Source organism: Bactrocera dorsalis, chromosome 5 (genome assembly GCF_023373825.1).
Source record: "Bactrocera dorsalis isolate Fly_Bdor chromosome 5, ASM2337382v1, whole genome shotgun sequence".
NCBI lineage: Eukaryota > Metazoa > Arthropoda > Insecta > Diptera > Tephritidae > Bactrocera > Bactrocera dorsalis.
In genome coordinates, this window is record NC_064307.1 from 31,847,313 (window position 1) to 31,871,558 (window position 24,246).

Here is a 24,246-nt window from a genome sequence, read left to right on the forward strand (position 1 = left end):
TTACTCTTGCCAACAGGTGCTACTTCGGACTGAGTAGGCAATTGAAAAGTAAAGTCCTCTCTCGACGAACAAAAACCAAACTCTATAAGTCGCTCATAATTCCCGTCCTGCTATATGGTGCAGAGGCTTGGACGATGACAACAACCGATGAGTCGACGTTGCGAGTTTTCGAGAGAAAAGTTCTGCGGAAGATTTATGGTCCTTTGCGCGTTGGCCACGGCGAATACCGCATCCGATGGAACGATGAGCTGTACGAGATATACGACGACATCGACATAGTTCAGCGAATTAAAAGACAGCGGCTACGCTGGCTAGGTCATGTTGTCCGGATGGATGAAAACACTCCAGCTCTGAAAGTATTCGACGCAGTACCCGCCGCGGGAAGCAGAGGAAGAGGAAGACCTCCACTCCGGTGGAAGGACCAAGTGGAGAAGGACCTGGCCTCGCTTGGAATATCCAATTGGCGCCACGTAGCGAAGAGAAGAAACGATTGGCGCGCTGTTGTTGACTCGGCTATAATCGCGTAAGCGGTGTCTACGCCAGTAAAGAAGAAGAAGAAGAAATTGAATAGGAAGACTTGGACAACACTTGGTTCCAGCAGGACGGCGCTACGTGCCATACAGCAAACGCTACACTCAATCTTTTACGCCCTATCTTTATAAACTAATGCACGAAATATGTAGAGAAGCCTATTTTGGCATCTAATGAATATTTTTTCTTATCAGAGAGAGAAATATGATCTTCAAAACAAGTATTTCCAAATCGAAAAGAAGGTTTTAAAAGGTTTATTTAATCTGCGGTTCCGGTTTTTCTAATTGGTTTGAGATTACCACGATGAGATTCCTTATAAAAAACAACAAATTCATAAGAAGACAAGGTTTATTATATTGATTTATATATAGATGGGGGACGTTTTCTTCACATATAGCTGCGTTTTGATTTATACACCATACTTTAAAAGCGACCCACACCTAAATCCCTACCCTTATACCTTTGAAAATCGAGTAAAAAGTTAAATCAGTTCGTTAAATTTTTGTTTTATTATTATTTTTGCTTTATCCTCATCGAATCAAATTTTATCGTCCAATCTTTAACTAAAGACTTATTTCTTCACAACTGGAACAGCAGCGACGGCTGGGGCTGCGGCAACTGCGGGAGCAGCAGCAACGACGGGTGCGGGAGCAGCGGCAACTACTGGAGCAGCTGGGGCGACGAAGCGTGCAGCGGGAACTACGGCTGGAGCGGCATATGAGGCAACATATGGAGCAGCAGCGTAGGCAGCAGGGAAGGCAGCAGTGTGTGCGACACCATGAGCGGTGTAGCTGCTAGCATAAGGAGCGATGTAAGGTGCATAACCTGCACTGTAAGCGAGGGGAGCAGAGTAAGCAGCAGCTACAGGCGCGGCATAGGCGGCAGCAACAGGAGCAGCGGCCAGAGGAGCTGAGTAGGCCAATGGAGAAGCCAGGAGCGCTGGTTTGGCAGCACCGAAGGCACAGGCGAAGAGGGCTACGAAGCAGAGAGCGAACTGAAAGGAAAAGTAATATTCATCTTATTAGCGAAACTGGTCAGCGGTGTACTTTCTCTTGTTACTTACCAATTTGAACATTTTGCTAAGTGTTTTTGGAGTGATTCTTTTCAAAGACTGAAATTCTTTGTGTGCTTACAGTGCGGCTGTAGACGATTATGTGAAGTTGGTTGCCTCGGTTGGGCTTTTATAGGCGCCGCACGAGATATTGCTCATTTTTGGCAAAGGAGTCGATAAATAAATAAATAAAAAGTGATTTCAAAAATTCCTTCTGATTTTTTATAGCATAAGCAAATGCTAGTTGCATATTCACAAGTCATTTCGCCACACGAATTCCCCACAATTTTTAGCATTTAGCTAATTCCAAAGGTAAATTGCCAAAATTCCAGCGCTCAAGTGAAGAGCATAAAGCCAAAAATGCAATGGTAATCAAAGCAGATCACGTACTTGGCTATCCGCATATGTGTCTATGTGTGTGTTGACGCTAATATTCACGGCCATCTGTCGTGTTGAGGATGGCAGCGACTTAGCTCGCTGGCAGTCGCGCATGCGCCAATACAATTTTTATGCAAAACACCTCTCCTTACCATTTGCAAATAGCATTTTTATGCTTGTTGTTATTGCATTTGGTTTTTTGGACATTTAACACTGTTTAACTTTTTACCTTTGCTTGACAAATGGAGCGTACCATGATATATGTCTGTGCTTATGGTTTAGTGGTTTAGGTACGCCGCTCACGTGATACATTGCAAAGCCTACGCTCCAGCTGATAGCGTTCATTTTTGCAACAACAACAACTGACTTCTGTTTAGTACAGTTTAAAAGTTTTGGCACGTGTTAAATAGAGCGTTCTTCCAATAGTTGAAATGATATTAATTTCCTAATTGGACGCAATTAAGTCCAAGCAAATGCCTGTCAAAACAAAAATATATATAACGTACGTGATATATAGTATATATATATATATATAGATAGAGGATATAAATTTGATTACTTTTTGATAGCTCGGATTTATACATAATAAACAAGAAAAAATGTTCGCTTTGGTTAAACCGACGTTGAAAGGGTGATCCATTTCGTGGTCCACTACTTCTTTTAAAGAAAAATTTAATGGGGAATGTTTATTATCATTCAAACGAACATTTTTTAATGATGATTCCACCGGCTCACAAACCACACCAAACCGTTATTTGTCTTGAATGAGATGGCAGCTCTTGAATCTCTTCAGGTTTCTCTTCGTCCCAAATGCGCCAATTTTGTTTTTTTTACACATCCATTGAGTCACAAATTGGCCTCGCTGCTGAACAAAATTTGGCTCGAAAATGTCGGATCTTCCTGGAACTTAAAGCCTATAGAGCGAAGCGATATCGATTGAGAAGATCGAGAAGGCTGATTTCGATCGTTCAGTTTGTTTGAAAACTATACGCTATAGTGATCCGTTATCGCCTGTCCCGACAAATGAGCAGCATTTTTGTGAGAAAAGAACGTGTACAAACTTCAGATCAATATTTCAAAGATTAGTTTGCGTTTATACAGACGGGCATGACTAGATCGACTCAACTTGACTTGTTAATTATTTATATACATATTTTAAGGGTCTCCAACGTTACCTTGCATGCTGTTCCAAACTTTGTAGAAAAATTGAATTACACTGTTCAGGGTATAACAAGACATTAAAACGAGTAAGAATGAAATGTTTTGCAGTAGAGGCGAACATTGCAAACTAAGCTTAGGTTAAAGGATTACAAAAGTGTAAGTATTAATTAAAGTATAAGTAAGTTCCGAACTTTAAGATAGATACATAAGAACATTCCAACCAAGCTAACGGAGCTTCTGGTGAATCATTATTTTTGTGTGGCCTGGTGTTGTGCTGAGGGAACACAATTTCTGTCCTATTTACCAAAGGTTTTGCTGCTTCTTCTAGACGATAGCCTCTTTAAGACGATCCAACTGTTGACACTGTCGCGATTTCGAACATGCGAGTTTTCACTGAATGTTGTCACAACGGATCTACTTTTCATAACCATCAATCATCCGTTTCAGAAATTGATCGATTGTTGCGATTCACAAATGGAAATTCAGTTCTTGAGGTTTTCATGCGTTAACTCATATGACATCTCTGACTCCGATGTTTGTCCTATTACTAATTTACCCCTATCTCTCTACATACCCACCAAACGAATTCATTGAAAGTTTCATAAAGTCCAAGCAAACTGCATGAAAAAAGTAGTTTTATTTACCGAACTCTTGATCACTCGCGCCTACTTTGCAGCATAATCACGTCCACTTAACATTTGTCTGCATGCATTTTAGGTATAAAGGCAGACGTTTTGGCGATATTTTATATCACTATTCATTTACATCTTCGCTTGCAAAGAAGTACAAAACCTTAAAACCAACAAAATGTTCAAATTGGTAAGTCCGAAAAATGATTTTCGAAGCCATTCAATAAGCCGTATAGTATTAACTCTTGTATTTTTACAGTTCGCTGTCTGCTTCTTGGCTCTCTTCGCTGTTGTCTTTGGTGCTGCTAAACCCGGCCTTTTGGCTGCCCCATTGGCTTACTCCGCTCCTTTAGCCGCTGCCCCAGTTGCTGCTGCCTATGCCGCTCCAGTCGCCGCTGCTTACTCCGCTCCCCTCGCCTACACCGCAGGATATGCTGGTTACGTCGCACCCTACGCCAGCAGCTACTCCGCTCACTCGATTGCCCACTCCGCCGCTTTCCCAGCTGCCTATGCCGCCGCACCAGTTGTCGCCGCTCCAGCACCAGTGCTTGCTGCTGCCCCAGCTGTTGCTGTGTTGAAGAAATAGATTTGAAACAAAACATTTTTAATTTTGGAAACTGTGATGATCTTAGCTAATATGAAAAAAATATATAAAATAAATCTTAAAATCTGAAAATAATAGACAAAATGTTTAATAGTCGTAGAAGATTAGATTATATTTTTTTCATTCTCAAATCAATATCTATTGAAGATCGGCTAAAGTGTATGCATATGAAGAGTCTAGTATATAGTATTTAGTGATTTGAAAGTTTGAAAGGCTTTTTAGATTTATCTTCGCATGGACGAGAAGTGTGCTATCGCCAAGCCCAGAAGCTGGCGAAAAATTTGTTTTCAAAGACAAATATATACTTAGTTGAATCCAATAACAATATTTTCAATAGACAGAGTAGATCAATAAAGTTTCATTGAAAATAAATAATATTAATTTCTTTAGATAAATGTCCTGAGTCTTCATTGAACGATGAAGAGGCTATTTTCAACAACGATTGACCAATTTAAATTTATTGCCTCAAAAAATAGGTCCTTATATATACATTAGGACAAAAAAGTGTCCGGAAATTGTAAATACAACGAAAAATATTTGATCGCCTTCAAAGTAATCCCCACCATTACCACCATTTAATGCACTTATGCCAACGATTATTCCAGTCTTCGAAACACTTTTCATAAGCACTTTTTGGCATGACCTTCAGCTTCTTCAGCGAATTTTGTTTTATCTTTTCGATCGTCATAAAACGGGTTCCATTCCGATGATTGTTGACTCATAAGCCCATTTCTAGTCTGAAATTATGATTTTCTCTAAGAATTTGGAATCGGAATTCGCAGGATTAAGCATGACCAAAGAGTCCTGTTTACAGTACTCTTTTTGAAAAAAATCAGTATAGTAATTATCGGGAAAAGCCGAGCAAGAACGCGTTTCGTGCTCAAAATATATACTACAATCATTCGAACAGATTCGCGAGAGATGTCGAGCTCTCTTGCCAACTCTTCAACTCTTGTCTGACGAATTTCAAGCACCATATCCTTAATCTTTTTTAATATTTTCATCAGTTAAAGAGGTCGAAGGTCGTTCAGGACGAGGCATGTTTTCAACGATTTCAACAAAATCCACGTGTATTAATTTGAAAGCTGCCGGATAATTAGTTTTTGACTTTCAGTGAATAAACTTTTGTTATAGTGAATCTCGCGTGTTGATAAAATATTGCTTTTTGAAGGGAAAAAATTCGTTTGAAGCATAAACTTGACTTGAAGACGAGTTTCCGGACACTGCTCCAGGAAACTCAAGAATCAAGGACTATTTTTCTAAGCTTAGATGTGGTGAAATAAGCGCAGAGGTGAATACAGTGGATGCCCAAAAGATATCGTTATTAAAAAAGCTCACAAAATAATTTTGGATGACTGTAAAAAAGGTATAAACTGGACGTGTACATGATATCATTCACGAATATTTGCGTATGAGAAAGCTCTGAGCAAAGTGGGTGCTGCGAGAGCTCACTTTTGACCAAAATCAACGACGAGTTGATGATTTGGAGCGATATTGGAGATGTTAGAGCACAATAGGCCAGGTTTTTGCAAGAATATGTGACAATGGATGAAACATGGCACCATCAAATCACTCCAAAGTGAATCAACAGTCATCTGAGTGAATTGGAAACGATGAAACCGCTCCAAAGCGTAGAAAAACGCAAAAGTCGGAGGGCAAGGTAATGGTTTCTGGATTTTAGGATGAAAAAGTGTGAACCAGCAACAGCTACTATTACATGGTGTTGTCGCCGAAAAGCGGCCGTCTTTGAAGGAAAAGAAAGTAGAGTTTCACTAAGGCAATGCACCGTGTCACCAGTTAGTGAAAACGATGGAAAAAATCCATGAATTTGGCTTCGAATTGAAGAAGCGATCATCCTAACTGAAGTCAGTGTAAATGACCGTATTCTCCAGATCTGGCATCCGGCGACTATTTCCTCTTCCCAGATCCTCAAAAATATTCGCTGGGAAGAAACTTTCGTAGAATGAAGTGGTGGTCGCTGAAATTGAGGTCTATTCTTATGCAATGGACAAATCGTAATTTTTTGTGTGTTTACTATGGTAGGCCACGGATCTTTCAATTAACCTGTTATGAGAGTCGTGGTAGTTCGTAGATCAACTTTACACATGTTTGGCATTAAACTGTGATACATCCAGAATAAATTTTTCTAAGATTTTTATATATTAACCAATATAACACGGTATAAATCCGGCTGTTATAAAAGACTTATTTCAGGAACATGGGGATAAGTGAAATAATGCGCCGATTTTATCCAGTTTAGGCCATTAACCTTTATTAGAAAGATATTGAGCCACAATTCGTTGGGATATGTTACATATGTATTGACCGATATAAATGTACGTGAAATAAAGTCAACCGGAAGCTTGTAAAAATTGTATATTAGACATGTGAGGGCTATGGGGAATTATTTATACGATTTTAGCCATTTTGGCACTGCTAGAGCATATCTGAAATGCGCAACTTACTGTCAGCGAGCTCAGCTGCTCCCCTATCGGAGTGGATGTATACCTCCTTAAAAGAAACCACACTTCATTGAAGTACCACTGCTGCTAACTTAATGACTGCCAATTCTGCTTGAAAGACACGCTTGAAAGATACTACAGTGGTCTGCATATCTGAAACAAAGGAAATTGAAATTATCAAAAGCTTCCGACAGAAGACTCTCCGTCCAACCTTTCACTTTAATCCGCCTGTGAACCGGCTCCACCCACATCTTCATCGGAGGTATCTGCACGGAGAAGATGCTGCTTGGTAATCAAATGTTAACCAATTTCAATAATGTAAATTGTCTACAGTCAAGAAATGCTAAACAGAAAAGGTTCGAAAATGCAAGGTGTTTAATAATCAATGCCAACTACAAAGTGTGACGCACCGTTGTCTACTTAGTATTACAAAACAGTTATTTGATCGCACTTTTAAGTAATTCATGCGTTACTGTGCATGAATACGGATTTTCGTATAAAAGCTGTGACTTCTTAACCATATAAATATATCACAATTCGCTTACCTCTTCGCTTGCAAAGAAGTTCAAAACCTTAAAACTAACAAAATGTTCAAATTGGTAAGTCCAAAAAATGATTTTCGAAGCCATTCAATAAGCCGTATATTAACTCTTGTATTTTTACAGTTCGCTGTCTGCTTCTTGGCTCTCTTCGCCGTCGTCTTCGGTGCTGCTAAACCCGGTCTCTTGGCTGCTCCATTGGCTTACTCCGCTCCTTTAGCCGCTGCCCCAGTTGCTGCTGCCTATGCCGCTCCAGTCGCCGCTGCTTACTCCGCTCCCCTCGCCTACACCGCAGGATATGCTGGTTACGTTGCACCCTACGCCAGCAGCTACTCCGCTCACTCGATTGCCCACTCCGCCGCTTTCCCAGCTGCCTATGCCGCTGCTCCAGTTGTCGCGGCGCCAGCACCAGTGCTTGCTGCTGCCCCAGCCGTCGCTGTGTTGCGCAAATAAGTCTGAATATTACACCTTTTTTACATATTTGAGTCTGTGATGAAACAACTGAAAACCCGATATATCAAATATACATAATATATGATAATATAAAATAAACTATAACTTTTTTTATTCAATAGTGACCAATGATATCTCCATAATATGAATTTCGGCAAGAACTCGAGAGTTTTACTAAAAAGTCGAAATATTAAAAAAACAAGAAAAAACATTAACTTCGTGTATACACAGTTGCGTTTGTCATAGCTTTAATGTATATAAAATTATCATTAGCATGGTGTAGATCGGTTAGTTTGTATGACATATGTATTTTCTTGTAGACCGATCTGTTGCCGGTACTTTGGACAATAATGCCAGTATATTCCGAATCATAAGATCCAGGCCACTATGAAGACAACGATTACATTGCAATACTGCCCAAAAGTATATGCGACTAAGGGCATTTCAGCAAAGCAATGACCCCAAACACAAGATTAGGTGTACAAAAGAGTGATTTAGGGTCAACAACATCAACGTATTGGAATGGGCTCCGCAATCCCCTGTTTTTAGTTCTATTGAAAATTTGTGAAATACGGTAAGAGTGTCCCAAGAAGAAAGTGTCCAAGTAACAACGACAAGTTCCGCAAACTTATTCATAATTCAGTGAACGCAATGACGAAAAAGTACCCGGAAATTGTAAATAAAATTCAAAATATTTAATTATTTATCAATATTTATTTTCTTGCCTCTAAAGGAATCGCCACCAGATGTGCCGACGATTTTCCAGTCCTCGAAACACTTTTCCTAAGCACTTTTTAAGATGACCTTTAGCAATTTTTGTTTTATCTCTTTGATTGACTGGGAACGAATAGAACTTCTTATTGACCGTCTGTCCTTGCGCAACAAATTCATGACGGACTAAACCAGGAATATCGAAAAAAAAATCGAAAATCGAAAAAAATAACCTTGATTTTTGAGCGGCTTTGTCGTGGTGTTTTTGTTTTCGGCTCATTTTTTCCCTGCATTCTGATGATTTTTCACTTGTTTGCATGTCAAACTCACAAACCCACCTCTCATGGGCAGTTATAAATCCCTCCAAGAATGCAGGATCGGAATTAGCACAATCAAGCATGTCCAAAGAGACCAGTTTACGGGACTCTTTTTGAAAAAAAAAATGCATTTTTATCGACCTTAAATATCCACCAAAATCATTTAAATGGACTCCCCAGAGATAGCGAACTCTCTTTCCATTTATTTTATACTTACATGACGATTTTCAAGCATCATATCCTTAATTGGTTTAATATTTGCATCAGTTGAAGAGATCGAAGATCGTCCAGAATGAGACATGACTACAATCTCTCGACCGTCTTTGAAAGCATTGTACCACTCATAGACTTAATAAAACTGAGTCACAGTAATCCTTTTCGCAACGATTTTACGTATTGCCTTTTTACGATCTACCGTATTGCAAGCTAAATGTTTACAACTACAATAAATGGACACTTATCATATGCACGGATCCAACCATCTTCTGGAATCTTACATGATTTCCTTCAGGCAGGTGTTGTTGAAGACCGCGGTGAAGACAGCGGATTTTGAGAGAGGATTTGGGGTTAAAGTCATTGAATCACCGAAAACTTCATGAATTGATTAATTCTGCTTTGGAACATCTTGAAAACGATAACGATTTCTTTAAGCTTTAAGAAATGATGATTCCACCAGACTAAAAACCAAACCACTCCGTAAGAGGCAATTTGAAAACGATAACGATTTTTTTAAGAAATGAGAAAATCATCATCGTTATCGTGTTTAAATTGTCTTGTCTGGTGTGGTTTGGTTTTTGGTCTGGTGGAATCATCGATCCGTACTTCTTTCGAAATGAAGCTGGCGATACCGTTACTGTCAATGCAGCGCGGTACAGGCCGATGACAACCAACTTTTTAAGGCCGCATTTGAAAGAGGTAGATCTTGACAACATCTGGTTCCTACAAGACTGGGATACGTGCCACACAGCACTTGCAACAACCGAATTATTGCAAGAAAACTTTGAAGATTCAATCATCTCAATAAATTGTGACATTGAATGGCCTTGAAGAAGTTGCTATTTAACAAAATTACACTACTTCTTGTTGGAATATTTGAATTCCTTCCTGCAGAAAAAGTCATGAAGGATATTTGAGTGACTTTATATGCAGAAGTTAATTGTATCGATTGTACTTTCTACTATATAAACAAAATTTAAATTTCCTTAACAATCTGTGTTTGTTTTTGTGAAAAGAAATCAGATCACTTTTTTGGAAAACCTTTTATATAGATTTACATACATTCCTTAAATATTATATCTTAAATTATAATAATCCATAGTTATGTTATTAGTTATGTTATTAGCCAACTTCCAAGTCAGCTAAATATCGGCTAATTTCAATAATGTAAATTAACCAGAGTTAACAAAGCACTAAGCAAGAAAGCTTTGGAAGCCCTCGTTGTTTAATAATCAATGTCAACCGCAAAGAGTGGCGCATCAATGACTAACTAGTATTTCAAACCCGTTTTTACCACACTTTTGGTTAATTCATGTACCTCAACGGGTAAATATCAAATTTTGTATAAAAGGTAGTTGCTTCTCAGTTACTGATATTACAATTCGTTTACCTCTTCGGTTGCAAAGAAGTTCAAAACAAAAACAAAGCAAAATGTTCAAGTTGGTAAGTTTGAAAAATTAATTTATAATTGAATTAAATTATGTCACTTATATACAAATATAATATCACATTATTCTTTCCAACAGTTCGCAGTCTGCTTCTTGGCTCTCTTCGCTGTTGCCTTCGGTGCTGCTAAACCCGGTGTCTTGGCTGCTCCACTGGCTTACTCCGCTCCTTTAGCCGCTGCTCCCGTTGCTGCTGCCTATGCTGCTCCAGTCGCCGCTGCTTACTCCGCTCCCCTCGCCTACACCGCAGGATATGCTGGTTACGTCGCTCCCTACGCCAGCAGCTACTCCGCTCACTCGATTGCCCACTCCGCCGCTTTCCCAGCTGCCTACGCCGCCGCTCCAATTGTCGCCGCTCCAGCACCAGTGGTCGCTGCTGCTCCAGCTGTCGCCGTGTTGCGCAAATAAATTTGAGTCTGCTGAAACTTTATTTTTGAGACTGTGATGAAATTAAAATTAAAAATGCGATACAGCAAATATATGTGAAAACAAGAAGTCGAAACCAAAGCTTAATTCTTTTCTTATTCATGATCTTTTCATAAGAAAAATGGTCTAGGCATTTGCTATAGGTTCTAAAATGAAATCACTTTGTTGTACAATAAAATAAGTTAAGAGGATGCAGGCATAAGGTGTCCTGCCATGTTAAACAAATATATATAAGATGCCGGAAAAGTAAGGATATTATTGAAATTCATGTAACATAAATGTCTTAAGTGAATATCAAATCGTCTCAAGCATAAGTTATTCCGTGGATCTAGACACAACTGATAAATAGTGTCAAAAATATCGAATGCTTATTTATTTGGCTTATCGCACGTTAAAAAAAACACTCCATACAACACAAGGAAAGAAGTGCTAAGTTGGCGTCATACCGAACATTTTATATTCTTGCATCTTGCATAGAAGTATCGATCCGATTTTATCTATTTTTGCCAATACTATGTACTGCTAAAATGTTCCCTGAGATTCATTAAGGTATCTCACATTTAATCACGAATCGGTCACCCGCAAGTTATATGTATGTGTGTTACAAGGGGACTAGGTCAAGTTATCACCGAATTTTATCCCTTTTATTCCTTCTCAGTGATACACTAAGATATACTCATTTTCATTTAAGTAACTCACATGTTGGCCGATATATGCGGCATAAAATCACCTTGAAGTTAAAATTTGCTGTATTAATTATATAAAAGCTAAGGAATTTGTTATTTAATCCGTTTTTAGAGTGTTAGTAGAGATGCCTATGGGATTTGCCTGAACGAATTCGGCTTTTATAGCTGTAGTCGTCTAGGAGATATGTGCATTAAACCAATTAGAGGGTGGGGCGACGCCTACTTTTCAATATTTTTGGCCTACAGGTGACCCTTGTACCTGCAAACTCCTGCGTTAAGTTACAGTTCTTTATCCTAATTTGGTGCTACACAACTTTTCGCATAATGGTGTTTTGTGGGCTTGGCAGTGGTTCGATTACACCCATCTACAATACGATGCCGAGAAACATATGTACCAAATTTCAAGGTATCTCAACTCTGTAGCAAAATGTTGAAAGAGTATACACATTTGGTTTTCATGATTAAAGTTCTCCAAAGACCACTGCCAAACAAGATCTACCAATTTTTGGAATATAAGAGCCAAATTATTTTCAATCGATTAAATAATTGAACACTCTACGGCTTCGAACCGTTTAAGTCCTCTGATATGGATGGTATTTTCCCTGTCATGATGCAAAAGCTATCAACAGTGTTGGTACTATATCTGAGGGTAATATATGAAGAATTAACTATGTTCCTTTTCTACCCTTTGAGGAGAGGCGATGGTCATATTTATACCAATGGTGGGAATTGTATTCAAAAGAATACCAGTAAGTCCAGTAAGCCTAACCTAATTCCTTCTGAAGGCACCCTAAAAGATGATAGATGCTTACTGTAATGACAAAATTTGTCAATCATATTTTTCGATTAAACTATCGAAGGCTCAACATACCAATACGCAGGATAGATCCACCGCGACTGCAGTTCGCTCGTTATCATTATATATGGAGAGAGCCCTATAGCTTAAGGAATATGACTTGGTTGTCTTTCCTGAGCGGATCATTTAATAATGTCTCCAATGCCATAATCATAAATCGTTTGGAATCAGTCGTGAAGAAGCTAGCCATCAAATAATGGATAAAAGCTTAGCAGAGCGGCAAAAAGATTTATTCAGAATGGAACGAAGATAGCTCAGATTAGCGCGAGCCGCTCCTTTTGGTACTATTAACAAGGACGAGTTAATTTCCAATGATCGTAACAAGTTTTGTGAGTAATTTTCTACAGCAAACTGACGTGGAAACTCAAAATGGATAGAGAGGGTGATAAAAGCCAGTGGTTCCACCTACGCATGAAAATATATGTTATGGTCAACATGGGGCCTGTCCTTATGCATTGGTGTTACACAGCAATAGTCAAACCAATGTTACCGTATGGTATTAAGGGGGAGTTGGATCTATTCCACTAAAATCTAAAACATAACATCGTTGGAGCGAATACAACTGCTCGGCAGCAAAATCAGCTTCAAGAACATTCGAACATAGCTCGATAGTGCATCGGTATATAAAGTAGACTACATACCATCACGCTTTGTCTAGGAGAGAAAGTCTGAAATCCTTCTAAAAAAAAGTTCAAAGAAACTCTTAACATATGCAGGGACATATCAAGAAACCTTTTGTCGGAATCAGGATCTGTTGGACGTGGCTAGATCTCAGGCAACCTTTCGGGAATTAATATGATAGTCGAAAAAGTCTTTTCATACGAGTATTTTGTCAATATTTGTCGTTACAGTCGTATATCTCCAGTGCTACCAATCATATTGTGTCTTACCATATAGTGTGGGAAAGCTGAGATTTTAAGCTTCATTTAACCAAAAAGCTGTTCAAAAATGAGTGAAAATAATGAAGAAATACGCTATGTATTGAAATTTTGTATAAAAAAGGGAAGAATGCCACGCAAGCCACCAATGAAACTTATGAAGTTTAATGCAATAAAGGTTAAAATTTGCTAAAAAACATGTGCTTCGGCCCAATGAGAAATTGTATGACGTTCTCTGGTATGACGATACGAAAGTAAACTTATTTAAGTCTAATCGAGATATTCATCAAATAAAAATGCCGAAAAATCTAGGTTACAATCACAAATACACAGATAAATACCCTTAAACATGGTGGCGGAAACATTATGGTTTGGGTATTGTTTCCTTAAGCTACAGTGTTCTTCAACTTTTTAAAGTAGATATCAGTCGCATCGAAGGTTTGGTCTGACTAATCTCGAGATTAACTCTATTGGCAAATATGGGTGCTGATTCTAGGTTTTTCATAGATCTCAAATGGCACTGTTCCAGTTCAATCAGATCTTTAACGGTAAGTTTTAATTACTCAGACTATTACTCCGTGCTTGCGTCGTTTTCATGGGAAATAAATAAAATTTCATTTCAAAAGGGTTTTCTTCTTGTGAGTTGATCTTGTCTCAGTTGCCATTATGAATTTCTAGCTACATCACAGCTACATAGAACGCCAGCGAAAACAGTGGTCTGAGATCCTTTCTACAAAAAAAGAGGACGGCTAGCGTTCTTACTATTGCATCAGTGGTCAAGAGCGTTTATGTTTTAAAAACCTGTAAAGATAATGAAAACGATATGTGAAATTTGCAATTTTTTCTACATTCATAAGAAAGTATTTGAGTTCACATTTTTCTAGTCGACAGTCAATAAATTCAAAACATGACACTTATCATACGTACGAATCTGTCCATCTCTAGGAATCTTATCTGATTTTTTCTATTTTCCAAGCCTTTGCTTCAAGCGAAAAATGTGATGTGCCAATTAAAAATTTTCCTGCCGTTCAGACAAGTGTTGCTGAAGACCAGACCGCAATTTTTCGATTCCAAAACGTTCTCATGAATTGGGACTGTCTCAAACCACAACCTCGCAGATTTTAAGAAAGGATTTGGACTTGCATCAGTATAAAATTGTTCACGCTCAAGAGCTGAGGTCATTGGACCACCGCAAACGTCGTGAATTTGCTGATATTGCTGTGAAGCAACTTGACAACTATAACGATTTTTTAAGAAAATCATCTCCTCCGATCAAGCTCATTTTCATCTGAGTTGTATGGTGAATAAAAACAACTGTCTTTTCTGGTCCGTAGAAAAGCCGCAAATTATTCCTGTACAACTATTACATTCACTTAAATTGACAGTTTGATGTGTTTTTTGTTAGAATCATCGGTCCGTACTTTCTAAATGAAGCTGATGACACCGTTACTGTCAATGAAGAACGCTATAGATCGATGATAACCAACTTTTTATGATCGCAAAACGAAGAATTAGATCTTGACAATATCTAATTGCAACAACATTGGGAATTATTTTGAGTAAAGCTTTTAGGTTCAGTCATTTTAAGAAATTGTGACATTGCCTCCAAGAAGTTGCGATTTAACACCATTAGACTACTTCTATGGGGTTATTTGAAATTTTATTTAGCAATAAATCAGACTCTCTTCAAGCTTTAGAAGTCAATTGAACATACTATTCATGATATACAACCTTAAATTAGTGGAAAAAGTACTCGAAAATTGGGTTTATCCAACTCGTTTCTTCAAAAGAAGTCGTGGATGTCATTTGAGTGATGTTATATTCAGAACTGAACTTTCTAAAATTGAATTTTTTTGACAATTAGTCTGTTTTTTTTTGTGAAAATAATTCATATCACTCTTATTGGAAAACCCATTTCAATAATGTAAATTAACTAGAGTCAACAAAGCAGCAAACATAAAATGTTTGAAAGCCCTCAGTGTTGAATAATCAATGTCAACCGCAAAGAGTGGCGCATCAATGCCTAATTAGTATTACAAAATCGTTTTTACCACACTTTTGGTTAATTCATGTACTTAAATGGGTAAATACAGAATTTCGTATAAAAGTTAGTGGTTTCTTAGATACTGATATCACAATTCGTTTACCTCTTCGCTTGCAAAGAAGTTCAAAAACAAAAACAAAGCAAAATGTTCAAGTTGGTAAGTTTGAAAACTTAATTTATAATTTAATTAAATAATGTCACTTATATACAAATATAATATCACATTATTCTTTTGAACAGTTCGCAGTCTGTATCTTGGCTCTCTTCGCTGTTGCCTTCGGTGCTGCTAAACCCGGTCTCTTGGCTGCTCCATTGGCTTATTCTGCTCCTTTAGCTGCTGCCCCAGTTGCTGCTGCCTATGCCGCTCCAGTCGCCGCTGCTTACTCCGCTCCCCTTGCCTACACCGCAGGATATGCTGGTTACGTTGCACCCTACGCCAGTAGCTACTCCGCTCACTCGATTGCCCACTCCGCCGCTTTCCCAGCTGCATATGCCGCCGCACGCACCAGTGGTCGCTGCTGCTCCAGCCGTCGCCGTGTTGCGCAAATAAATTTGAATCTGCTGATACTTTACTTTTGAGACTATGATGAATTTATAATTGAAAAGATGATATAGCAAATATATGTGAAAACATAAAGTAGAAACTAAAGCTTAATTAGTTTTTTATTCATGATCTCTTTATTAAAAAATGTTCTTGGCATTTACTATAGGTTCTGAAATGAAATCACTTTCTTCTGCAATAAAATAAGTTGCGAAGATTAGATGCAGGCTTTAGGTACTCTGCCATGTTACGCAAGTATAATATGTGGGAAACGTAAAACATTTTGAAATTCGTTTAACATAGAATATCTTAAGCGAATTGGAAGTAGTATTTCTTGAGGATACCTTTCTCTTACCTTACATAATCTCTATATAAATTATTTTATTTATAGTCTAGGGAATATGTGATCAAAGAAAGAAAGTATGCACAATGAAATTACCGAAAGGGCTTACAGACGGGTTAGGGTAAGTTGGAATGCCTGAAGGGCATGCAGGATCATGTCAACATAGTGTGCAAAGGAACGGAACGAAAACAGGCAAGCTTTCTACTCACACCATCTCGAAAGGACTGCAGGCCGGTTGTTGGTCTAATCACAGGTCACAACTTACCGTCATCACATGCAAGCCGTATGGGCATTCTTAGCAATGACAAAGAAAGTGCAGAGAAGTAGGCATGATAGATACGCTGGAACATATCCTCTGATTTTGCAGCTTGATAGTTCAAGGGACTGAAAGAAGTACCAGAATTAGGTATTAAGTCTCATCTAAACTTCAGGAAAAGCTTTGACGTCTTGGACTACATATGGTAAACTTCAACTTATATATTGTAAATAACAAACCACCATCTGGCGCTACAAAGAACCTAAAGTCGATATAGGGGGTGAAAGCCAGCGCAAGCTATCTAACAGTTTATGAAATATGATATTATGATGAAAGTCTGTTTTTCAATTTTTAAGTCGGTCGACCCCTAAGCCAGTTCCGTGTAAAAAGTATACAAGTATATACATGAATTTAAGCAAAAACATTAAACTCGATAAAATTCTTTTAATATCAACGGTTCTGAAAAATAAGCAGTAACTTGGGGAGAAAAGGACGTGTGTAAAAACTCAGATCGATTTCTCAAAAACTCATGAATGGTTCGTGTATATACAGACGAACTGCCAGACTGACAACGTCAAACGACTTACTCCGTCAAGCGGTTCATTTATATACATATGTACGTATTGATTTTATAGGATTTCCGAAGTTTGTATTTGGCTATCCGATGGCTTCCAAATCTTATCATTTCAATATGCAAATTGCCCGTAAAGTACAGTGATAATTATAAAACATGATAACTTGAACGTTCGGAAACATTTTTTCTCCATTTGCTACTTTAAAACTCCTGCAAAATATGTCTAAAATTTGATACACAAATACATATCGGATAAATTTTTATAGAAAAAGCTAAAGAGTTACATGAAAGAGTTTCAGAATGCTGACGTTTTTTTCCGCGGAGGATGGCTTTAAAAATTTAATAAGCATAATGAAATACGCCTTATAGAAAATTTTACTATGTCCAGTACAAATTTACAATGCTGATGAAGCCGAGTTATATTGGAAGCTTCTACTGGGAATATTATAAGTTTCTATAATGGGCAAATAAGCATTTTAACTATCCATTGGAGTACAAAAATGGGTCCGTATGGCGCTAACAGTGTTCAAAAATTGATTTCACTTTTCGTTCGTACTAACTACACTATACTACAAATTTAATTCTCTATAACAAATATGTATATTATTTAACTAGGAGAATAGCTATTTAAAAGAGATCGGATTGCCTCAAAAGACTCTACTCTTCGTGACAACGTAACTTCGCATGGTTACGAGGATGAATTTTCAAGTCTGGATAGAGCTTGGAATAAGTTAGGACAATAGACTGTGGTCAAGTGCTGTAAAATTATTTAAACCTTTGCCAACCAGAAAGACGAAACGATATAAATATTTAGCAAAACTTTACAATCGGCCACTGCTGAAAACGTTAGCACAAGAAACTGAATGACCTAGTTCAAATATAAGAAACGTCAAACAAAAATCACTGTTTTTTTGTAACAATTAAACAGCCTACATCTTCCTTCTGTCATTTACGAAAATGAAAACTACAAATGCTTGAATAAACTGGTCATGAATCAAGAAAAACCCAACCAAAGAATTGTAATATTCTGAATTATCCTTATTCTTTAATGCGCTGACATCGCTTACGCGCAGACGAGTTTACAACAGCGCGCCTGTCATTTCTTCTTTACGCAAATTGGTGCCTATTCGAGATACCAAGTGCAGCCAGGTCCTTCTCCACCTAATCTCTTCAACGGAGTGGAGGTCTTCCTCTTCCTCTGCTTCCCCGGCGGGTACTGCGTCGAATACTTTCAGAGCTGGAGTGTTTTCGTCCATTCGGACGACATGACCTAGCCAGCGTAGCCACTGTCTTTTAATTCGCTGAACTATGTCAATGTGGTCGTATATCTCATACAGCTCATCGTTCCATCGAATGCGATATTCGCCGTTGCCAATGCGCAAAGGACCATAAATAAATCTTCCGCAGAACCTCTCTCGAAAGATGAGCGAAGTTATGACTGCCAATAGTGACGTGGGAGCCAAGTCGCGAGTGCGACGACTATTTGTTTGATAACAGGAGATATTTCGTCTTGCCTAGTTCACTACCAGACAGTTACGCCTCACTTCCTTATCCAGTCTGGAGAAAGTAACATAAAAGGCAGAACGGCGGTGTTATTGAGGCCAATGGAATTAATGTCGTCGGTGGACGCCAGCAGCTGTACACTTTTATAAAAAATTGTGTCTGAATTATGCAAGAAAAAGTTAACAGTTGTTATATAAAAACCGATAAAATGAATAAATAAATTAAACTACAAAATATTAGAAAACTCGAACATGTATGGTTTCCAATATTTCGAGTGCACTATACTAAACAAAAAGATTTTGGAAGTCCACTGTGTATAATAATCAATGTCAACCGCAAAGAGTGGCGCATCAATGCCTAATTAGTATTACAAAATCGTTTTTTACCACACTTTTGGTTAATTCATGCACTTCAATGGGTAAATAGCGAATTTCGTATAAAAGTTAGTGGTTTCTTTGATACTGAATCACAAATCGTTTACCTCTTCGCTTGTAAAGAAGTTCGAAAACAAAAAATTAGCAAAATGTTCAAATTGGTAAGTTTGAAAACTTAATTTATAAATTAATTAAATTATGTCACCTATATACAAATATAATATCACATTCTTCTCTCCAACAGTTCGCAGTCTGCTTCTTGGCTCTCTTCGCTGTTGCCTTCGGTGCTGCTAAACCCGGTCTCTTGGCTGCTCCATTGGCTTACTCCGCTCCTTTAGCCGCTGCCCCAGTTGCTGCTGCCTATGCCGCTCCAGTCGCTGCCGCTTACTCCGCTCCCCTCGCCTACACTGCAGGATATGCTGGTTACGTCGCACCCTACGCCAGCAGCTACTCAGCTCACTCGATTGCCCACTCCGCCGCTTTCCCAGCAGCCTATGCCGCCGCACCAGTTGTCGCCGCTCCAGCACCAGTGGTCGCTGCTGCTCCAGCCGTCGCTGTGTTGCGCAAATAAATATGAGTTTGCTCAAACTTTTCCACCTGTGATGAAATTAAAACGAAATACGCGATATAGCAAATATATGAGATAACATAACGTAAATTATGACTTTAAACTATTTACATACTTATCATCAATGTTAGGATTTATGGTTTTGGCTACTGTCCTAATGTCATTTAGTTATGGCTTCCGTTTAACAAATACGGCAGGATATAATTATTATCTTAAATACTATAAATGGTCAATTATTGGAATTCACCACAACCGTTTTATATTTCAATGCGAACATACAATCAGTTTTATTTTCAACAAAGCATTTCGATAAAAAGAATTGTGTTCATTAAAAAATAGCTCACGTTTGCGGTTCTACAGAAATTTATATCAAAGTCGCGGAAGCAATTTTGTAGGCATGGGGTTGGTGAGCGACCATCGCAAAATCGATTGACCATCTAGACATCTGTATAGTTTTACCTTTTCCAACACCTGATGGTATTTCTCCGGCTTTAATCTCGCAAGTTGTGAGAGTATGAAATGTAAGGTTACACCTGAACTAAGCTATTCTTTACTTTTTGTGGTAAGGCATTTTGATATTGACCGCTAATGTCCAACCATAAAAATGTCTTGTCAAGAAAAATAATTTATCAATTCTACCAGCAATATGCAATTCGTGTATTAGGTATATGAGGACTGGGGGGAATAAAGACCCAATTTTATCAATTCTAAGCACATTGGTAAATGTTATTTGATAGATAAAATTTTTGAATTTATTTAACATACCTTAATCATAAGGTAAGCGCGGTATAAGGTAAGCCAAAAGTTCGAAAAACTATATGTTGGTGTATGAGTAGTAATACGTATATAAGTATTGGCCCAATCGTACCCATTTTTGACTCAAAAGCAAACTGTTATAAACAAAAGCTTCAAATTTCAATGTTTAGTATTTGACTACTTAAAAAGGCGGTTGTATTGATGACTAATCGCAAACGCCAGCAGTGGGATCATCGTGCTCTCAGACAGGAACTAGCTAAGCACAATTTAATCTTAGTGGATTTATTATGGAAATCAAATGCTTTTTCCACAATAACCGCTTAAATTTTTAAAAATCAAATACTAGGTGCCTTCATAGTTATTCTGCCCTAGACGACTAAAAGCTTGAGAGTCGCAAATATATAGTAATGTTCTGGCTCTCATCAAACACCGCCAAAATTCTGGGGTCTGCAGTTTCCAATTTCTAACAAAAAACTACCCGGACAAACAAGGAAATTGTAAATAAGACGCAAATTATTTAATTATTCATCAATATTTATTTTGTCGCCTACAAAGCAATTCCCACCAGACGTAATACACCTATGCCAACGATTTTTAACGAACGATTTAGTTCTCGAAACACTCTTGATAAGTACTTACTTTTTGGGATGCCCTTCAACTCCTTCAGAATTTTCTTTTAGCTCTTCGAACGACTGCAAATGGGTTACACGGTGGGGCAATTTCAGTTTGGGGAAGAAAAAAAATCATACCGAGGTAAATCTAGTGAATACGGTGGTTGATCGATGGTATTCATTGCGTTTTTTGGCTTTGAATTCGTTTACAATTGCTGTTCGATGTGATAGTCCATTATCGTCGTGTAAAATTCATGAGTTGTTCTTTCACAATACCGGCCGTCCTCAACGGATGTTCTCACGCAAACGACTCAATAGGGCCCAATAGAAAAACTTATTGACCGCCTCTCCTTCTGGAACATATTGCACTAAACCACTGATATCAAAAAAAAAAAAAACAATAAAAATCACCTTGATTTTTGAGTGGCTTTCGCGTGATTTTTTTGTTTCGGGTCGATTTTTCCCTCTATTCCGATAATTGTTTACTTGTTTCCATGTCAAACTCATAGATCCATTTCTCATTGGCAGTTATGATGCTCTCCATGAATGTGGAATCCAAACTCACACGAAATAGACCTGCTTACGATACTCTTTTTATCCGGACAAGCCAAGCAAGAACGCACCCAAAATATCCACCAAAATCATTCAAATAGACTCGCGAGAGATGTCGAGCTCTTTTGTCATCTCTCTAAACTTGCTTGAAGATTTTCAAGCAGCAGCACCATTGCTAACTTTTTTTAATATTTTCATCACTTGAAGAGGTCCAAGGTTGACCCGAACGAGGAATGTTTTCAACGATCTCTCGACCATCTTTCAAGGCGTTGTACGACTCGTAGGCTTGTGTTTTTGATAAAACTGAAATACCGTACCAACATTCGTAACGAACCCGCACACGAAATTTTGTTGAAATACAATATTCGGCGTTATTTTTTAGACACTTTTTGTACTTTAGCCAGGAAGTATGGCGTTTTTATAGCTTAAAAGGATTGTGACATATACCACGACCACCAGTCAGTAGATAGTCCGTAGCTAAAATTTCTTGTTGATGTATATTAGTTATTATAATATTGACGATAAATGCAGAAGAAAAATATAAAAATATAGTATCCTTTAAAAAAACTATTAAAGTCTTGTTACAGTCACTTATCAAATTACTGAAGAACATTATCTTATTCAAGTCAAATCTCGAATTTTAACAATATAATCTTATGTGCAGAGCTTCTCCGGAAAAGTGATTTTATTCCGCCGCGACTGTACTTCGGAGCATGCGCGCACCGACTGGATTCAGTAGAGGGCATTTTTAACTAACTAACGAGCGGCTGGTCAGTTGTCTCCGAGGACCTGGAAAGTCAGAACAATATTTCTGTGAGTGGTTCAAGCCGAAAATGCCGCGTTCGTTAGAACAGAGGTACGCAATTAAAATCTGTGTGAAACTAGGTGAATCTGCAACAAAAACGTTTGATATGAAGCAGGCTTAGCAAGAAGCGGTGTGTTTCGGTGGCAGCAGACCTTTTTAGAGGGCTGGGAAGAGGTCGCTGATGAAGACACCGACAATGTGACTCGTGAGCGCAAAGTTTTGAACTTAAAGCGTCAGCCAATAGTTTAATTGCTCAAATGTTAAATTTATCAAAATCTGTAGTTCATGACATTGTGACAAACCACTTGAACATGCGCAAGGTATCCGCGAAGATGATCCCAAAATTGCTCACGGACGACCAGAAAATGGAATTGTGCCAAGAAAATTTCAATATGTGTGAAAGTGATCCCAATTTGAGCCCTGCACCACAGATGTACCCCCCTGTATTATATCTTCCCCAAGTCATAATGTAAATTTTCAGCGAAAGCAAAGCACATAACAGAAAAATGTTTAGAAGTCCACTGTGTATAATAATCAATGTCAACTGCAAAGAGTGACGCATAAATGCCTATTTAGTATTACAAACCCGTTTTTTACCACATTTTTAGTTAATTCATATACTTCAATGGGAAAATATTGAATTTTGTATAAAAGACAGTGCCGGATTAGCTACTGATATCACAATTCGTTTACCTCTTCGCTTGCAAAGAAGTTCAAAAACAAAAAATTATCAAAATGTTCAAATTGGTAAGTTTGAAAACTTCATTTGTAATCTAATTAAATTGTGTTATTATATATATAATTTTACATTATTCTTTTCAACAGTTCGCAGTCTGCTTCTTGGCTCTCTTCGCTGTTGCCTTCGGTGCTGCTAAACCTGGCCTCTTGGCTGCTCCATTGGCTTACTCTGCTCCTTTAGCCGCTGCCCCAGTTGCTGCTGCTTATGCCGCTCCAGTCGCCGCTGCTTACTCCGCACCCCTCGCCTACACCGCAGGATATGCTGGTTACGTCGCTCCCTACGCCAGCAGCTACTCCGCTCACTCGATTGCCCACTCCGCCGCTTTCCCAGCTGCCTATGCCGCCGCACCAGTTGTCGCCGCTCCAGCGCCAGTGCTTGCTGCTGCCCCAGCTGTTGCTGTATTGAAGAAATAGAAAACGAATGCAATTTGTTCAGGATGTTGTCGAAAGTACTGACCCAATGCGAGACAAAATAAAATAAAAATTCGATTAAAAAATTCAAAGTGGATTAATATATTTTTTTAAATTTTTGGAATGGGTAATTCCTCACATTCTGCTTATTAAACCCTCAGCGCACACTGTCGTCACTACCGAAAAAGAAATAAATTAGTAGAATTTAGTTATCGTAGATGGCTACTGTCGAAATTTCAGCTGAATCGGGTTCGTTGGTTTGTTGTGATTGCATGTGGTTTCGGGCGTGTGCATCGAAAAAGAGTATATCGGTTGGTGACTGAATTTTTGATTTTTAGAAGTGAAATTAGGGATTGCTTGAATGTTGTATTAGGCGAACATTATTTGTTTTATGGTTGACTGGTACACACCAAAAGCCAATAAACAGGTTTTATGGTGGAATTCACCTTTGAACCTACTCCGAGAAAGGCGGATGTAGTCCAATTGTCTACAATTTTCTTAGATTCACGAGGTTAGATCTAAAATGCTTACTTGAAGAAGACTCTATCATGACCAAACCTCCACCGCTATCTTTCAAATCTTTGAAACTAATGCCCCATCTAAAATTTCTCCAAGTTTGATTAGTGCTATTTCTTTGGGTTATCAAACTTGAAAAAGTATCTTCCCGTCCAAAAATTTGAAACGAGTTAGTAGTTCTCGAGGATTTATATATTATTTTCAAGAAAAAATGTTAGGAGAATAAGTTAATGTTACAGCCAAAAAATTAACTTTTTCATAAGGATACAGCTTTGTTATTATGATTTAATATTTATTACGAGCAAGCAATT

The 24,246-nt window shown here is 38.2% G+C and overlaps 5 protein-coding genes and 1 long non-coding RNA gene across 19 annotated transcripts in view; 4 read left to right on the forward strand and 2 right to left on the reverse strand.

The window, feature by feature from the left end:
* LOC105224827 (cuticle protein 16.5) overlaps positions 1-7,823 on the forward strand; it is a 140,058-nt gene extending 132,235 nt beyond the window's left edge. For 2 of the 3 annotated variants that reach the window (XM_049457956.1, XM_049457957.1), the window contains exons 2-3: positions 7,397-7,415; positions 7,482-7,823. In XM_049457956.1, the coding sequence (XP_049313913.1) occupies positions 7,404-7,415; positions 7,482-7,808 (339 nt within the window). In that variant the 5' untranslated portion in view covers positions 7,397-7,403 and the 3' untranslated portion in view covers positions 7,809-7,823. Of the gene's footprint in view, positions 1-3,847; positions 3,941-7,396; positions 7,416-7,481 lie in introns of those variants that run through there. The other variant, XM_029549624.2, reaches the window with a different exon arrangement.
* LOC125778759 (cuticle protein LPCP-23-like) overlaps positions 1-19,625 on the forward strand; it is a 201,979-nt gene extending 182,354 nt beyond the window's left edge. For 3 of the 9 annotated variants that reach the window (XM_049457938.1, XM_049457941.1, XM_049457942.1), the window contains exons 2-3: positions 7,397-7,415; positions 19,223-19,624. In XM_049457938.1, coding sequence (XP_049313895.1) covers positions 7,404-7,415; positions 19,223-19,549 — 339 coding nt within the window. In that variant the 5' untranslated portion in view covers positions 7,397-7,403 and the 3' untranslated portion in view covers positions 19,550-19,624. Of the gene's footprint in view, positions 1-3,843; positions 3,941-7,362; positions 7,416-10,441; positions 10,496-10,578; positions 11,147-15,417; positions 15,545-19,077; positions 19,140-19,222 lie in introns of those variants that run through there. The other 6 variants (XM_049457946.1, XM_049457945.1, XM_049457944.1 and 3 more) reach the window with 6 other exon arrangements.
* Positions 1-24,246, reverse strand: part of LOC125778776 (uncharacterized) — a 210,504-nt gene that overhangs the window by 130,845 nt on the left and 55,413 nt on the right. The gene's annotated exons all lie outside the window — the stretch shown is intronic.
* On the reverse strand, positions 1,028-1,752 carry LOC105224826 (cuticle protein 38). Its single transcript, XM_011203044.4, has 2 exons — positions 1,595-1,752; positions 1,028-1,525 (listed from the first exon to the last, which is right to left on the reverse strand). The coding sequence occupies exons 1-2, from the start codon at positions 1,604-1,606 to the stop codon at positions 1,103-1,105; spliced, it is 435 nt and encodes a 144-aa protein (XP_011201346.1). The 5' UTR covers positions 1,607-1,752; the 3' UTR covers positions 1,028-1,102.
* Positions 3,888-4,429, forward strand: LOC125778764 (cuticle protein LPCP-23-like). The gene is made up of 2 exons (XM_049457958.1): positions 3,888-3,940; positions 4,010-4,429. Exons 1-2 carry the CDS (start codon positions 3,929-3,931, stop codon positions 4,334-4,336), a joined length of 339 nt encoding a protein of 112 aa, XP_049313915.1. The 5' UTR covers positions 3,888-3,928; the 3' UTR covers positions 4,337-4,429.
* On the forward strand, positions 3,896-23,489 carry LOC125778763 (cuticle protein LPCP-23-like). 4 transcript variants are annotated; one of them, XM_049457955.1, is made up of 2 exons: positions 3,896-3,940; positions 23,096-23,489. In XM_049457955.1, the coding sequence occupies exons 1-2, from the start codon at positions 3,929-3,931 to the stop codon at positions 23,420-23,422; spliced, it is 339 nt and encodes a 112-aa protein (XP_049313912.1). In that variant the 5' UTR covers positions 3,896-3,928; the 3' UTR covers positions 23,423-23,489. The 4 variants fall into 4 exon arrangements, with proteins under 4 accessions (XP_049313912.1, XP_049313911.1, XP_049313910.1 ...); XM_049457954.1 differs by lacking the exon at positions 3,896-3,940 and adding an exon at positions 15,497-15,544; XM_049457953.1 differs by lacking the exon at positions 3,896-3,940 and adding an exon at positions 19,086-19,139 and having other exon boundaries at positions 23,096-23,488.